At 40.3% G+C, this 13,350-nt stretch overlaps 1 protein-coding gene across 1 annotated transcript; it reads left to right on the forward strand.

The window, feature by feature from the left end:
* Positions 1 to 8,367: 8,367 nt before the first annotated feature.
* On the forward strand, positions 8,368 to 12,366 carry LOC116264997 (LEAF RUST 10 DISEASE-RESISTANCE LOCUS RECEPTOR-LIKE PROTEIN KINASE-like 1.1). The gene is made up of 3 exons (XM_031645495.2): positions 8,368 to 9,676; positions 10,362 to 10,400; positions 11,020 to 12,366. The coding sequence occupies exons 1-3, from the start codon at positions 9,007 to 9,009 to the stop codon at positions 12,228 to 12,230; spliced, it is 1,920 nt and encodes a 639-aa protein (XP_031501355.1). The 5' UTR covers positions 8,368 to 9,006; the 3' UTR covers positions 12,231 to 12,366.
* The last annotated feature ends 984 nt before the right edge of the window (positions 12,367 to 13,350 follow it).

Raw genomic sequence — 13,350 nt, forward strand, 5'->3', positions numbered from 1 at the left:
AAGCATTTATCAAACAAGCAGCCGGTGAAATGGAACCTATGGCAATACCCGAGTCAGAATTACCAGAATTCACTCAGATTCAGAAACAAGAGCATCCCTCATCTTTGGTGAATGATCCAATTGAAGAAATTAATATTGGAACCAGTGAAGATCCTAAAATTCTTCAAATTGGCACCAGTTTGTCAGCGAATGAGAAGAAAAGATTGGTGGACTTTCTTATAAGTAACCAAGAAGCTTTTGCTTGGACTTATGAAGATATGCCAGGCTTAGACCCCCAATTGGTTGAACATCGTTTGCCCTTAAATCCTAATTGCAAGCCGATTAAGCAAAAATTGCGCAAGCTTGACCCTCGACTAGAAGGCCCTGTAAAAGAAGGACTAGAGGACTTGCTAAAGGCAAAATTCATTCGTGCCATCGATTACCCCGAATGGTTGGCGAACATCGTGGTGGTCCCCAAGAAAAATGGCAAAGTTAGGTTGTGCATCGACTTTCGAGACTTGAACAAAGCCACACCGAAGGATGATTATCCTCTTCCAAACATTGATCTATTGGTAGACAGTACTGCAGGCCATGCAATGTTTTCTTTCATGGATGGACATTCGGGATATAATCAAATCAAATTAGCAGTCAAAGATCAACCTAAGACCGCTTTCACTACACCATGGGGTACTTTTTGTTACACGGTAATGCCATTTGGGTTGAAGAATGCTGGAGCAACCTATCAAAGAGCCATGGCCGCCATCTTCCATGACCAGATGCATAAAATCATGGATGCATATATCGATGACATATTGATCAAATCCAAGACAAGAGAAGATCACATTGAAACTCTTGCCCAAGTATTCGAGAGGCTTTTACAGTACAAGCTTCGCCTGAATCCTCAAAAATGTGTGTTTGGGGTTGAGTCAGGCAAACTGTTGGGTTTCATGGTCAGTAAGAAGGGAATTGAAATGGATCTTACAAAAGCCAAGGCAATAATCGATATGCCACCACCTACCAATATCAAGGAGTTGCGAAGCTTGCAAGGACGAATCCAATCCATCAGACGATTCATTTCCAATCTGGCCATGAGATGCGAGCCATTCAACCAGCTACTGAGGAAAGGTGTCAAGTTTGAATGGGGTTTTGAATGCCAACAGTCGTTCGAAAGGATCAAGAAATACCTTCTAAATCCACCAATTCTAAAACCACCAACGTTGGGAAGACCACTGCAGCTTTACATCACAGTGAATGAGTCAGCATATGGCGGCTTTTTGGCACAATATGAGGAAGGAAGTCGCATCGAATATGCAATCTATTACGTTAGCAAGACTTTTGTTCAGTACGAAAAGAAGTACTCTCCAATAGAGAAAACTTGTCTGGCATTGGTTTGGATGTGTCAGAAGTTGAGACATTACTTATTGGCTTGTGAGGTCAAGATACTCTCCAAACTAAATCCTCTCAAGTACATCTTGGAACAACCATTCCTTAATGGGCGTATCGCAAAATGGCAAGTTCTGTTGATGCAATATGATCTTGAATATGTGTCTCAAAAGTCAATCAAAGGACAAACAATTGCGGATCAGTTAGCAGACTTCCCTCAGTACGAAGAAATCAGAACAAATGATGAGTTTCCAGATGAACATGTACTAAGATTGGAAACGGTTTCGACATGGAAGATGTACTTTGACGGGTCCAGAAATGTGATGGGAGCAGGCATAGGCATCTTACTCATCACTCCAGAATGCGAAATGATCCCGTACTCTTTGAAACTTGATTTTCCATGTACCCATAACATGGCTGAATATGAAGCCCTCATACAAGGACTTCGTTCTTTATTGAGTTTTCAAGTGAAAAGAGTGCATGCCTTCGGCGACTCTCAGCTTATTATAAACCAAGTGAATGGAGAATGGCAAGTCAAAGATGAAAAGTTGGTGCCATATCAAGAAATTGCTACCTCCTTAATCTGTCAATTCGAAGAAGTACAATTGGCTCACGTAAAGAGAGAAGGTAACCCTATTGCGGATGGCCTCGCGAGCTTAGGATCAACCATCACTTTTCGAACCAATGAAGCAATCCGCTCTTTTGAGATTGGAAGATTAGAACACCCTGCTTTTGAAACGATGGCGCATGTTCATCATATCCAAGGGGGGGATACGCCTTGGTACCATGACATCAAAAGGTATATTGAAAGCGGAGAATTCCCGACTGAAATGTCTAAAAATGAACAAAAAGCAATACAACGTATGTCAGCAAGGTACTTTATCCTAGCAGGGGTATTATACAGACGTGGATTTAGCACTGAATACTCTCGGTGCCTTGATGAAGATGAGGCAAAGAAAGTAATCGAAGAATCACATCGAGGAGATTGTGGAGGCCATGTTGGTTACCAAACCCTCACCAAACAAATAATTCGAGCAGGGTATTATTGGCCTACCATGCAAAAAGATTGTCACCAATTTGTCAAAAGATGTAAAGAATGTCAACTGCATGCTCCAGTAATTCATGCCCCAGCATCTCACTTGCATTCTGTGACATCTCCTTGGCCGTTTTCAATGTGGGCCTTTGACGTAGTCGGACCGATATCCCCTGCAGCTTCTAACGGCCATAAGTATTTTCTTGCTGTAACAGATTATTTTACCAAGTGGGTAGAAGTCGTCACACTTAGAACGGTGGAAGGACGTCATGTAGTGTCCTTCATTCACAAAAATCTTCTTTGCAGATTTGGAGTCCCTCATGATATAGTATCAGACAATGGAACTCATTTCAAGAATGAAAAGATGAGACTGTTGTGCAGCAAATACCACATCACGCACCATTTTTCAGCTCCTTATTACCCCCAAGGCAATGGACAAGCAGAGGCTACCAACAAGATCCTGATCCGCATCTTGGAACGGACAGTAGAAACAGGAAGAGATTGACATGAAAAGATGCACAACGCTCTATGGGCATATCGCACCACTATGAGAACTCCAACAAATGCCACTCCAGCAGAGCTAGTCTATGGAACAGAAGTGGTTCTACCATTACATGTGTTGAAACCTGCTTTGAAGTTCGCTTCTCTCATAGAGCTCCCTCTTACTCAATATCAACAAAAAAGGCTAATGCAACTCGATTTGCTAGACGAAAAGAGGCTAAAAGCGGCTGAACATGCTGAAGCTTATCGCCAAAGGGTAGCCAGACAATTTGCCAAGTCAGTTATCGAGAGACAGTTCAAAGTGAATGACTCGGTCCTACGATCTTCAGTGTACCTGAGAGGACGACCACGAGGCAAGTGGGCACCAAATTGGGAAGGCCCATATGTCATTAAGGAAGTTTTGCCCCACAATTCATACCGACTAATTGATGCTGATGGGGTGGAATTTGTCGATCCTGTTAATGCCCTTCACCTCAAGAAATTTTATGCCTAGTTCTCTTGTATTCATTTTCCAATCAATGTCAATCATTTGTGTTTCCACATCGACTATTCAATCTAGATTCTTCCCAGTTGTAAAACATGACAATTACACTGGGGCATTTTTATTTTTATCGCTCAGAGCTTGAGAGCAACCCGTGCAGGTAAAGGGTTAAACCCGCAATATGAGGGCAACCCATGCAGGCAAGGGGTTAAACCTGCAATGCTAGCCAAAGCAACCCATGCAGGCAAAGGGGTTAAACCTGTGCTACAAGCCAAAGCAACCCACACAGTTAAAGGGTTCAACTTGTGATGCAAGTCAAGGCAACCCATTCAGGGGGGTTAATCCTGAATTTGAAATCGGCAAACCCATGCAGGTAAGGGGTTAAACCTGCAATTTAAGCTCAAACAACCCATTCAAGTAAGGGGTAAAGCCTGAAACATCTCTATGAAAATATCTTGCTTGAAAAATTTGTGGCGTTTATCTTTGTCACTAAGCACGGCTAACACCGGCTTATTAACAAAGAGGGGCATCTGTAATCACCCCAAATTTTTCTAAAGGACTATGATGTTTTATCCAAGTGCGAAATTCAAATTTAGGCACAAGATTTCCAAAATACTACTCTCAGATCCAAATTAAATCCAAAATAGAACTCTCAGATCCAAATTAAATCCAAAATACTACTTTTAGATCCAAAACCCAAGTTCAGATCCAAATCAATCATTTAAGACCGATTTGCCCCTCCTTTTGACCATAAAACCTCCTTTAGAGGGTGATTTTAGTCTTTTTCAAACAAGACCGATTTGCCCCTTCTTTTGACCAAAAAACCTTCTTTTAGAGGGTGATTTTAGTCTTTTTTTAAACAAGACCGATTTGCCCCTCCTTTTGACCAAAAAACCTTCTTTTAGAGGGTGATTTTAGTCTTTTTTTTAAACAAGACCGATTTGCCCCTCCTTTTGACAAAAAAACCTTCTTTTAGAAGGTGATTTTAGTCTTTTTGGTAAACAAGACCGATTTGCCCCTCCTTTTGACCAAAAAACCTTCTTTTAGAGGGTGATTTTAGTCTTTTTGGGTGGACAAGACTCATTTACCCTTCCTTTTGGCCAAAAAATCTCTTTTTGGAGGGTGATTTTAGTCTTTTTAGGTAAAAAAAAATTCAAATTTTGGGTTTTGGCTCCAAAATCCTCTATAAATACCCCCATATCCCCCCTCTTGGGCAAGATTGGTCATTGGGAGAAACTCTAGTGTATTCTCACTTGAAGATTTAGAGTTTTTCTTGAGCTCTCTCTCTCTCTCCCTCTTCCTCTTTTCATTTCTTTCTCCAACTTAGAGCAAGCACTTTTGGAGCTTCATTCAAAAGGGGATCTTCAAGTGAAGGTGTTCATCTTCCTTAAGTCATTTCCTATTAGAGGTATGTAATCTTCATCTCTCTCATTTCTTTCTTCTTTCTTTTCATTAATGTTCTTATTATTATGTTATTTCTTTCTCTTAAACATAATGTTGTTGTTGTTTTCATTTTTTCTTCTCATCTTCATCTTCCCATGGCCAAAGGAGATAGCACTCAACCTCTTTTTAGAGACAAGACGCTATGCTCAAATGCACCGGGAGCATGAGAAGATGAGATGATATCTTATTTTATGATTAAATCATGTTCTTTCAAGTATTCTTGTTGTTCTTGTTCTTTCTCTATATTAATATCTTATTGCTCTTTCTTCTCTTCAATAATATATTCTTGTTGTTGTTATTTCTTTCCTTAATGAATATATTTTTGTTGTTATTGTTATTTCATTTCTTCAATAGTCTTGTCCTTGTTATTTTCTTTTTTTTTTTTTCTTTCTTCTTCCTCTTTCCATGACCAAAGGAGATAGCCCTCAATCTATTTGTAGAGACAAGAGGCTATGCTCAAGTGCATTGGGAGTGTGAAAAGATGAGAAGATCTTTCGTTTTATTATTGAATCATGTTTTCTCTTTTATTAAATATAACATTGTATCTCTTTCTATATTTTCTTCTTATCTTCATCTCCCCACAGCTAAAAAAGGTAGCTCTCAATCTCTTTTTAGAGACAAGAGACTATACTCAAAGTGCACCGGGAGCATGGAAAGATGAGATGATCTTTCATTTTAATCATGTTCTTTCTTTTCATGAATACATTCTTGTTGTTTTTTTTTTGTTTCCTCTTATTTTCCTCTCTTCCTCATTTCTCCATGGCCAAAAGAGATAGCTCTCAATCTCTATTTTAGATTCAAGAGGCTATACTCAAGTGCACCGGGAACATGAGAAGATGAAGTGGTATATCAATTCATAGTTACATCATGTCTTCTCTCCTAATTGAACTTTGCTTTTTCCATCATTCTCTTTCTTTCTTTCATTCCTTGAATGTTATCTATAAATTATGCACGCATGATTGCTTGGTTCTTTACTTACATGTGAATGTATGGCGGGAATGAGAGTGTGGTTTGGGAAATCTTTATTTTCATATTAATTTTTGAGGTTGGGACTTGTCCAACCCGGGATAAACCCTCACGAAAATGTACATGTTAATATGCATTTTCATGACATTTTGCGCTAGATTCTTTCTTAATCATCACATTAGGAACCCTAACGAGTGCTTCGTTATGTTGCTTGTTTTCTTTCATACCCAACGATGGAAGAAATATATCCCTTACAACAAACTAAATAATAACATTCTATACTTATATAAATCATATTTTCCAAAACATTTTCAAAAAGAACCTTCTAATATGGCCTTAGGGACTTAGCTTAGACTCTTGCATGAGTCCAAGCTCCCCTCCGGCCCACATTAAATTTGAAGTTGGTAATTTTAAGTTGTTCCTTGATTTTTTTTTTTAATCTTGTGAAGGTATGGATGTATACACATGTTATATACATTTATGCCAACATGATGACCCCCATCTTTCTCTCTCTATGCTTTCACTTTCTATTTTATAAATTTTCATATGTGCATGAATACGTATGTATATGTGTTCCATCTCCTCTCTTTCAAATATTTATTCATCTTTTCAAGACAAAAATCTTCTCTTATAACATTTCTCATACCCATATATGCGTATGATATTTTTCTTTTCCTCTAAAATCTCTCTTTCTCTTCGAATCAATACATCTTTTTCTCTTTATATGTGATGATATGTACACAAGTACGCATGTTTTTCTCTATATCTCTCTCTTTCTTTTCATAAGAGTGTTTTATCTATTGTATTCTTCTTAACATTCTCATCTCATGAACTTTCTATTTACCAACTTCAATAAGACCACAAATCAAGTAATGACCCAATATTGGAATCATGTTTGATGGTCTACAATCTCTATCCATTTTCAAAAACTTTTCCTTCTTATATATAATAATTATAACAACGAAATCTTAGATGTATGTTGTGGTAGGAATGATATTAGATGAATGTTGTGGTAGGAATGTTTTACTTTTTTTTTTCAATCATATAGGGTAAATGCATTCATGCATTCTCACCCACTTTATTTCACTTATGATCACGAGCACCTCTCTAAAGGAACTTAAGCAAGAAGGGATGGAGCTCTAGCTAGGTGGTAACCGAATTAGAGCAAAATCTCAAACCTACTTAAAGTCTTAAGAGAACACTAAAGTGATTTCAAAATGTTTTCACAAGTTTTTCAAATGATATTTACTAGTTTCACTTTTTCCTCAAAACATTTCACATTTTCAAGCAATTCTTCAAGAACCCTTTCAAAAGTTTGAAACTCCAAACTTTCAATATTTTCTACACCGCATATAGAATCGAAAAGATGTTTTAGTTAAAACGAAATGCATCAATGATAAACATAGTCCTTGGGTTGATTACCCCCGGTAAAGGCACCAGGAACGGTCGATCCTCGTACCGACGGGCGAGTCCCTTTCTTTTCTCTTTCAAAACAAAAACCTTATTTTTCTGGAGCACTCCAAAACCAATGAAAATTTTGGGATGCAAACAAATTCCAACAGAAAAAATTAGATCCTTTGTTTGAAAAGTGTATGAATTATAACAGAAATATCTAACGCAACGGTCTCCAGTCCACGACTCTAAAAATCTGAAGTTCGATAAAACTATGGATTAGAAGTTGGCCCTGCATCCTGTCGGAACTTTAGATCTCAAATCCTACGTAATCAAACACCTTCTCGACTGTAAAACAGAAAGCAGAAGTGGATTCCAAAAGGAGTATAAAATAATTTTTCACCTAAAAGAAAGCGCATCTATTTTCTAAAGCAGCATCTAATCTAAGCGTGATTCAAGTGTGAATCCTGATAAAGAATGACGACCGAAAACTGGAAAAAGAAATCGTGCGGGAAACGAAATGATGGGGACTTTGGCCAGCGAATTAAACAAGAGTTCGTACTGCCACTCGCTGCTTATCTTCAGCATACACCAGCCAAAGGTTAGAAAATTATAAATAAAACTGTTCCTTTCATTTACTTGATGCACCCTAGTCTGAAAACTCTCCCCGAAGAAGACTTGCGGGATCAGATTCCTGCAAGTCTTTCCTTGATGCCGTGTTTGACTCGGTCTAAATCGCATTATTATTTGGTAGCTTCCGAGACACAGGCTTGGCATGGACGAGGGCCCTTCTTTTATCACGGGAAAATGACTTGTTTTCATAGGAAAGGGGTTACTTTCTACCCACGGAGGACAATTGTGGCCGCAGGAGAAGAATCTGGACCATGAGGCACGCTGCTGGTTGTGTTCTCAAGTTTCTTCACCTCAAACAGGAAAATGGGAGTTTCTGAAACTTGATTCAGGGTCTTCACTTCAACAGCTATCTTACTTATTCCGCTCGAACCGAATCTTCTATGAAACTCGCTATGATTGATTTTTTAAGAACCGATTCTTGAAAATTTTCCGTAACTTTGTGGATATTTACATGCCGAAGACGTCTATTATTGGGTCTGATTTGATCAGAAGAAACAGTGTAGGAACACTGGAAGGGGCATATGAAAATGAGAGTGACAAGAAAACGCGATGGAATGGAATCTGGTGCCATTTTTATGTTGGATGCTTGATTAAATTAACAGGAAAGAAGAACAAGACCGAGGAACCGCATTGTGTTGCAATGTAAGCGGTAAGTTTCATGTTTTCACGCGTAATGGGTCATTTCCCCGTCAATTTGGCTTTATCAGAGACGGGCCCGAGTTGGAAAGGTAAGCGTGAATGGTGATTTTCTGAACTGCCCGATTTCTCTCGAGAAGGATTACACTGTGCAGGCCCACTCTTTTGAAACAGAGCCCCAAACTTCGCCGTTGGAAACTAGCGACAACGGTGGCACTGAAAGGGACCCCAACGTAGATTTTTCTACAAGTCACGAATGAATCTCTCTCTCTCTCTTCTCTCCCTTGTGAAATTGCTCAATGGGTTCACCGTTTACCCCACCTGTGCTTTCATGGCCAATCGATCAATGAATGCAAGCTTCTTTCAGTCACACCACTCACTGTTTTTTGGCACGGACACTAGTGACCAAGTCTTCGCTGTTTGGTCTTCCACGTCATTGACGAATCGTCGATTTAAGTGATTTTCTAACAGAAAAAGAGGTTCATGGACCGAATTGCTTCTATGCGTTTCTCTAATAAATCACTGATATTTCCCCCTTTAGTTTATCGGTCACACAGCCATGGCCGCTGCTTGTTCCATCTTATGCTTCTCTCCTCGTCTTCTTCCTCTTCTCATTCTTAGTCTGCACCTCTGTTGCGTTCTCTCAGATGAACGCCATCCACGTGAGGACTGCAGTAAAGACTTTTTTATTCGTTGTCCCTTCAACCATGACGACGGTCCTCCTCCTAATTGTGGCATCCATGTCATATCATGCAGTGAAGGTACCACCTATATTTCTCTCTTCGACCAAAAATTTACCGTTAATATCTCGTATTGTGAGGGCAGAATTGACATAGACCTCAATCCTATGTCATTCGTGGGACTCATTTGCGGAACTCCCAAATTCGAAGACCTGGCAGACAAACTCCTTCGTAGTGGTTTCTGTTTCTCGACTCCCTCAATCCTCGGCAAATGTAATGATACTCTAAGGAAGCCGGAAACTCTGAAGAAAGTTGTTTGTGCTACTGAACACCGGTTCATTGTTGGGTGTAAAGGTCAGCAAATCCCAGCTCCAAATGGACAATGTCATCCTGATCTGCCAAGTGAAACATTTAGTCTTCACTGGGAGCCTGAGTGCGATTCTGGTGGCAACAACCTTCCTGCTTGTCACTGCAAAAACGGCTCTGCGATTCCGAGCGATCCAACAACTAAACCGATTTCAAACGGTGGTCCGACCGTTTCTTACAGAGGTACCGCCCTTTTCATATACCACGGATTAATATGTTGTGTACTGATCCCAAAATTTTGTGATGGTGCTTTCCTCTTGTTGATGAGGTCAGGCGTAATTACCTCTCTGGAAAACTGGAACAAACTCGGCCGCAATATCATGCTCATAATTCAAACTACACATTTGTTACAGTTTTTTTTGGACATGCAGATGCAATCTTTAACAAGAAAATTGTTGCTTTCTTTTCTTTCCGGCTGTAGCTTCTACAGCCTGTTGTGGTTGCCCCTAAATAGATCGGCTATTCGTTCAGTTCCTCAAATTGATAGTCAATAAGTTGAAGCTTTAACAGGTTGAGTTGAATCAGAATTGCAACTATTAGCTAGTGTATTGGACCCCTGCCCTGCAAATCGGTCACCCTGACCATGGATATTGTGTATTAATCTTTTACACCGGAATCCCCATATAGAAGTAAGAAGACACATTTTTTTCCCCCGTCGGAGATTCTCGTTTCCCACTTATGTCTAGAAAGAAAGCAAAAGAATATTTTCCTTGCTGCGAGGTTAAGGTGTCAAACGATTCTTTCATCGTTACAGATGATCTTCTTTATAAGATTGAGATAGGCTTGCCAAACATGATTTATTTTTCAGTCTGTTACTCTGGAAGGCACTGATTTGCTATTGCTGAAATGTTTCATGTTGCGCTTGCAGGTAAAAAGACGAACCACTTCTGTTTGGCCGTTATAATAGGTAAAATACTTGCTTGACTGGTCTCTGGTTGAAAATCTTTTGTTTACTGTGGAACGTAACTGTGACGTTCTTATTCCCACTCTTCATGATGCAACCAGCAGTTCGCTGACCATGACCTAGAGGCTACTCTTATTGTGGATTTCATGACCAGATCATTTTCCTTTAGAGTGAGACATGAATCTATCATGGTCCAACTCTGATATGCTTTACGTGGCTTGTGGCCGTTTAGGAGTTGAACTGCCACGACCATTGAGATCGTCCTACTTTATACCTGGTGGATTAGCCAGGACGATGCCCAGGCTGTAGATTTCTAACTTACTTATTAGCTGAGTTACAAGACCCAATTCAAACGTATTTGAAGGGTTCATCTTCTACTAGCTACATGGAGAGAGCACGCAAGCTCTTTGGTTCTGCTAAAAGCCCGCGAACATTTTCCTGCATCGTCTATTACCGGTATTACAATGCAAGTTGAAATGGGGAGGCTAGCAAAGAAGTTGGTAATCAGAACATGAGTTCTAGAATTTGGGAACCACCCGATGTTTCAATCTTAATTGTGTCCAAGCCAGACTCCAATTGGTATATTCATAGCATATGTGCTGACTTTTCCCTAATTCCGCAGGTGTCGTCTCTTCCTCTGTCATTTTTGTTACATGCTTTCTCCTGTTCCTCTGCTTCCGGAACCGTAATTGCAGAAGACAGTCACATGTGGTTGCTTCGGTCTACACTTGCTCCAGTTCTTCAAGAACGTCAAACCAACCCAATTTAGAAAGCACAAGCTTCTATCGGCGGTGCAGGAACGTCACAATTTTCAGCTATGAGGAGCTGGAGAAGGCAACTGAAGGTTTCAGTCCCTCTAACGAGCTTGGTGATGGTGGGTTCGGCATTGTCTACTATGGTGTCCTCAGTGATGGTAGGAAAGTTGCAGTCAAGCGTTTGTTCGAGCATAGCTTCAATCGTGTTGAGCAATTCCTGAATGAAATTGAAATCCTTTCCAAAATTCAGCACACAAACCTTGTGCAACTATATGGTTGCACAACCCGCAATAGCCGAGAGCTTCTCTTGGTGTATGAATATGTAGACAATGGGACTGTTGACGACCATCTCTATGGGTCCCGAGCTGCCGATGGCTGCCTGACATGGAAGTTGAGGTTGAACATTGCTGTCAAAACTGCAGAAGCTTTGGCCTACTTGCATCAGCTTAAACCGCCAATCATTCACAGAGATGTGAAGACTAGCAACATACTTCTGGATAAGAACTTTCACGTTAAGGTATCTGATTTTGGCTTGTCAAGGCTTTTCCCGTGTGACGTATCGCATGTCTCAACAATACCACAAGGCACACCCGGCTATATTGATCCTCAGTATCATCAATGCTACCAATTGACAGATAAGAGTGATGTATATAGCTTTGGTGTAGTGCTCGTGGAGCTTATCTCTTCTCTTCCAGCAGTCGATATCATGCGTCCAAACGATGAGGTTAATCTTGCTAACATGGCAACTAACATGATCCGTAACAACGCATTGCATGAGTTTGTGGACTCCACCCTTGGGTTCCAGTCCGATTACCTCGTCCAGAAGTCTGTGGGATCTGTAGCAGAGTTGGCGTTCAGCTGCCTGGCATATGATATGGAGGTGAGGCCAACGATGAATGAAGTTGCAGAAACGCTAAGACAGATACAGGCTCAGGTGCAGAAATCAGAGAAGAATAAGCCAGCTTTTCAAGCTCTGCTGAAGAGCACTGTGTTTTTAAAGGCTCGTGGACACTCATCTCCTAATCCTGTGGATGATAAGCAGGTTAAGCAGCCCACCATACCTAATAGCATCGTGTAGGATATGTGAAACATTGTTCCTAGAACGAGGTCATGAACACTATGGTGTATAAGTATCTTACTACGTGCATAATAATCATGTGTTAAGTCTCTGGCCAACAATTTTGGTGTTGACACCTTTTTGCCTCTTTTTTATATGCCCCCTCCTCACGCCAGTGGGCTTGGCTTCTCTTCTCCTGACGGCAGATCTAGGAAGAGAGGAACCATTGCGCATGCAGAGATGTGAGAGTCTCTTTTTCCTCCTTTTTTGTTACAAGCTGCAGAATGCGTTTACATGGCCCTTCGCGTCGGTCATTGCTTGAGCCCCACAGGCTGCAGCTAACTAAATCCCCCCATCACTCCCCTTTCTTCCCCTCCCCCGCCTCTCTCTCTCTCCTGTTTAACTCTGTTGTGTACTTTCGCTTCGGATTTTTCAAAAATAGTGACATTTTGTCGCTTAATTTTCGGTTTTAATGCGTCTTTTCATTTCGTCGACTCTCCCTCTCTTGCACTTTTTTATCCAAATGCAGAAGGCAGTGTGAGGTCTGAAGGGCATATTTCTTTCCAGACTTACAGATGTCTTATACAGACAAACGTCCCTAAAACCTTTAATTGTAGGCAAGACCTTAGCTTATAAAATTTACAAATTACGAATGCCAAACTAATTATAACAGCTTAAATGATGACTACCATTTCTGATTCAAGTCGTTCCTATATAAGGACTTTGGGTGCCCATGAATCTCAGCAAGCGGCTCTTCATATCAACTTTACTGATATCCAAGCGTTAAGTTTTTAGTATTTTGAGGCCCATGATTTTATGAGGACCATAGATTAATTTTAATTTGCTCGTTAAGCGCTTTAGCATGTATATCCCATGAATTTGAAGGATATAGTCGTGGAGAAACGCATACCAATTACAGTTTGTCTGTATGATCAAAAGAAAGAATATAGGCCGACAATTAAATGAGTAGCAAAAGGCTACGAGCCCATAAAATTGCATACCAAAGGTCCAATACTACTGAAAACTGTAGTGGAAGTTAATGGTGGTAATAGAGAAGAACTATGGATGTGAAAAGAGATTGAAGAAAAGTAGTTCACAGTGTTGTCCCTGAAGTCATACAGGGTCTCGGCATGGCCGGATT

This window comes from Nymphaea colorata, chromosome 11 (genome assembly GCF_008831285.2).
Source record: "Nymphaea colorata isolate Beijing-Zhang1983 chromosome 11, ASM883128v2, whole genome shotgun sequence".
NCBI classification, from domain to species: Eukaryota; Viridiplantae; Streptophyta; class Magnoliopsida; order Nymphaeales; family Nymphaeaceae; genus Nymphaea; species Nymphaea colorata.

What these genes read in the sequence shown, in the direction of transcription:
- LOC116264997 (XM_031645495.2), top strand. Translation starts at nt 9,007, where the DNA reads ATGGCCGCTGCTTGTTCCATCTTATGCTTCTCTCCTCGTCTTCTTCCT. An exon ending in TCCGACCGTTTCTTACAGAG is followed by an intron (nt 9,677 to 10,361) that starts GTACCGCCCTTT and finishes TTGCGCTTGCAG; the next exon opens with GTAAAAAGACGAACCACTTC. An exon ending in CTGTTTGGCCGTTATAATAG is followed by an intron (nt 10,401 to 11,019) that starts GTAAAATACTTG and finishes CTAATTCCGCAG; the next exon opens with GTGTCGTCTCTTCCTCTGTC.